The following is a 3,489-nucleotide window of genomic DNA, read 5'->3' as shown; positions in this document are numbered from 1 at the left end:
TATCACGTTGGCAATCCGGTGGTTTCCTTCTAACGACAAAGATTAAACAAAAAAAAAACAAACGCGTTTAACAAATTCAGCGTTAAATTTCGAGTGTGCGTAATAATAATAATAATGAAATAACGATAAATTCATCGAGTTTTCCATCAAAAAACACATGAATAACTGCGTGAATTCCGTCATCGAGACCTTCTCGATCCGTACCAGCTGATGATGATGATGATGATGAGATCATTGCAAGCAGGAGAAGGAGGAGGCCTTCCTTGATCGAAAACGAACGTTTTTATTCATGAATCATCTCAACAATACTAAAACAAACTCTACTTTAATTAAGAGATTCTAACTTGCAACAACATAATAAAGAAATTGCATTTCATTTCTTTACTGGTAAAAGCGATTTCTATTGCCATATTTCTATTTCAAACGACTTTTATCGAAAATTACGTCACCCGAACACAATATCACACGCACACAAACTATTGACTAATTGCTGCATTTTAGGAACAATGCAGTCATTGTCGTTGAATTGTGTTTCGTAATTTAAAAAAAAATTAATACAGCACAAAAAAACTTGTTTTAAACGATTTGGGTTATTAAAAAAAACATAAATCTGTGCAAATAAAGGATTTACGTATGCAACAAATTCCTGCATGATTCTCCAAAATTTGTAGAATTCTCGATTACGTAATCGTTACTTACTGGAAAACGGAACCGTTTAACAATTTCTTTTAAAGAAAACTTTTGTATACTTGTGTATAAGAATACATAGATTAGGAAAATTGGAAAACTCAGATAAACCTAATTACGCAAATAATGAATTCATTTTTGAACAAAGATAAACAAAACTAAAGTTGGAAATGGACGAGTTCCAATATTTGGGAAACTCTAATGATCACGTTTCCTAGACAACAACAACAACAGCAGCAGAAATAAGTAAACAAGGAAAGAAACAAAAATAAAGGTAACCATAGAGATCTGATTACAAGTTTTAACTATTGATGTTTCAGGACATTGTTTCCTAGACGACAACAACAACAATAAATCCAAAAGTGTAACTATTCACGTGAGCATTCTAGATTCGTAGACTAAAGATTTCTAAAGACAATTATCACTACCTAACACTTCAGCACGAGCACCCATTAATCTTTAAAAACTGCGACTTCCAAATTTAAAACCACAACTTTTCTTGTCTTCCTTTTTGTATTTATCTATCTATATATAATTTGATTCGTGGAATCTTTTTCGACCGTCCGTAGATTTCAACGTACTTTTATTATTATTATTAGTTAATAATAATAATTATCACTTTTATTATTATTATTAGTTAATAATAATAATAATAATAACGCTCGAAGCGTTCGCGTTGGACTGAATCCGAATCTGCAGCCAAAACAGATAGAAAAGAGAGGAGTCACGCGGCATTGAAAATTGAGAAAGAGGGAGACGGACGGACGGACGAAGTTATTTTGAAAAATGAACGCAAGCATCCACGGACAAAAAGAAAACTAACGCATACAAAAAAAAATAAATTAAGGATTTAAGAATTTTCTGACCCCGGCGATGACCCAACACCTTCTTCTTACATCATCATCATCTTCGATGCATCAACAAACAAACAAATGAAGTAAACACACTTAAACGTTTTCGCACTCTCGATTTGGATAAACAAACAAAAATCTTCTGGAAACGAGAATTCTGGAATTGTTTAACAGCAATAAACGTGATGTCATTATGAATACAATTACAATCTGTTTTCGCTACTTTACGAAAGTTAATAAAACAATTTAAGTTTTGATTATGGACAAGCGAAGTGGTGTAAGTTTCAGCAGTTTTCAAAATCTTCAGTTGCCAATAAATCAAAATCCAATAAATTTCAATATCTAACTGGAAATACCGAAAGAACCTAATAAATATTGCTTACAAATTGATTGAATAATCAGAAAATTAGTTTAATCTACAATAATAACTGTTCGGATTCGATTAATCATCGTAATTATGGGTCATTAATAAACGAGTTTCTAATGAATATAAATATTCAACATTTGTCTTATTTAAAAGTAGAAATCTCCACCTTAATTATCTTAATTGCATACTTAACGATGCATCAAAACTTAATGCAAAAATCTCTGTTTTTCGTTCAACGCTGCAATTTCGCAAGTCGAATTATGTAATGAGTTTATTTTGGAACTGCATCCGCGCAAAGTGTTCTGTTGTGACAGACGTCAAAACAAACGATGAACCGGAGGGGGATGAAGAACAAAGAAGAAACGTTTCCATGGTTTTTGTTTTCGTTTCGTCGTCGTGCACACTCCGATTTCCACGCTTTCGCGGTTCTCGAATTCGTTCGTCTAGGCGCAACGGTTTTACCGTTTTTCATAATTACTTAACCGCCGCGGTTCCCATCTCCTCTTCATCAATCCCGAAACGGGAACAATCTTAATCGATTAATTGCGTTTCAACGACACGCGCCAACAAACGTTTCCTTTGACGACGACATAACGGAAATCTTAATACGTTTATAATCATTCCTGAGTTGTTGCTATGGTTATACTTCAAAAGAAGTTTCTTACATCTGTTGACTAAAGAGAAGAAGAAAGAAAAAAACAACTTACGAATTTTGATTTTCCTCGTTCCTGTCTGGACATGGCGAAAATTCATCGAGTTGGCGTTACTTCCTTACTTTCTCCAATCCAATTCGTTGACTTTCTTTCACTCCACGACCAGCAACGACGTTCCTTCTTCTCACAATCGATTTGCGTCGATCGAGGAGCACATGGAACAATAATATGGATCTACGAGAGAAATAAAACAAAATCAATTAATTTAACGTTCAATTGTTCGTGCGATATGTAAAGAAATGTTTAAATCGCAGCGATTTGCATGTTTCGCAGCGATCGAATTAAAATGCAACTGTCCGCGCATTTACGACGTTACCGTTGCACGCACAAAATAAAAACATTTTTCCGCACTTTCGTAATTTCAACAACAACAACAGCAAAAAAAATTATATTAAGCTCAACGTATTAGTAAACGTTGTTCTCGAAACCCAGATAATTGTTAATTATAATTAGTTTCTAATTCGTTCATTTATTCATTAATTCAACACGAAATTATTATGAAACTTTCAAAAGTCTGTTTCAAATTATTGATTGCAGCAGGATCATTGATAAACGAAATTTAAATCCAATTTAGGACTAATAGAATTGGCCAAGGATATGAAACATCGAATAGTGTGAAGGTCAATGCGAAGATGGCGATAGTTTCGTTGAGGAATGTTGTTGCGATTGTTACGAAATCCGAAGAGAATCTTTGCGGTCGCGAGTTAGGAAGAAGGCCTTGACCAAAATTCTCCTCATATTAGCAGCGCTGAGCAACCAAAAACGTTAATAACGCGTTTCATTTGTTCCTCAATCACAACTAGAGAACGGTTTGAGAAACACTGTTGATTCAATAACGAACGGAAATGTTCTTGTGTCAACAGTCAATTGT

General features: G+C 34.0%; 1 protein-coding gene across 3 annotated transcripts in view; it reads right to left on the bottom strand.

Annotated features, from left to right (window-relative positions):
• The window catches only part of LOC108569264 (protein diaphanous), a 9,764-nt gene extending 7,083 nt beyond the window's left edge, over positions 1-2,681 (bottom strand). For 2 of the 3 annotated variants that reach the window (XM_017930758.1, XM_017930759.1), the window contains exon 1: positions 1,116-1,277. Coding sequence is in view for 1 of the 3 variants with exons in the window: in XM_017930755.1 (XP_017786244.1) it covers positions 2,613-2,645 (33 nt within the window). In the remaining 2 variants the exon portion in view is untranslated. Of the gene's footprint in view, positions 1-1,115; positions 1,278-2,612 lie in introns of those variants that run through there. The other variant, XM_017930755.1, reaches the window with a different exon arrangement.
• Positions 2,682-3,489: the final 808 nt, after the last annotated feature.

This window comes from Nicrophorus vespilloides, unplaced genomic scaffold (genome assembly GCF_001412225.1).
Source record: "Nicrophorus vespilloides isolate i.1.1-1 unplaced genomic scaffold, Nicve_v1.0, whole genome shotgun sequence".
Taxonomy (NCBI): Eukaryota; Metazoa; Arthropoda; class Insecta; order Coleoptera; family Silphidae; genus Nicrophorus; species Nicrophorus vespilloides.
Note: the sequence above shows the minus strand (reverse complement) of the source record. Positions and strands in the feature narration are given on the sequence as shown.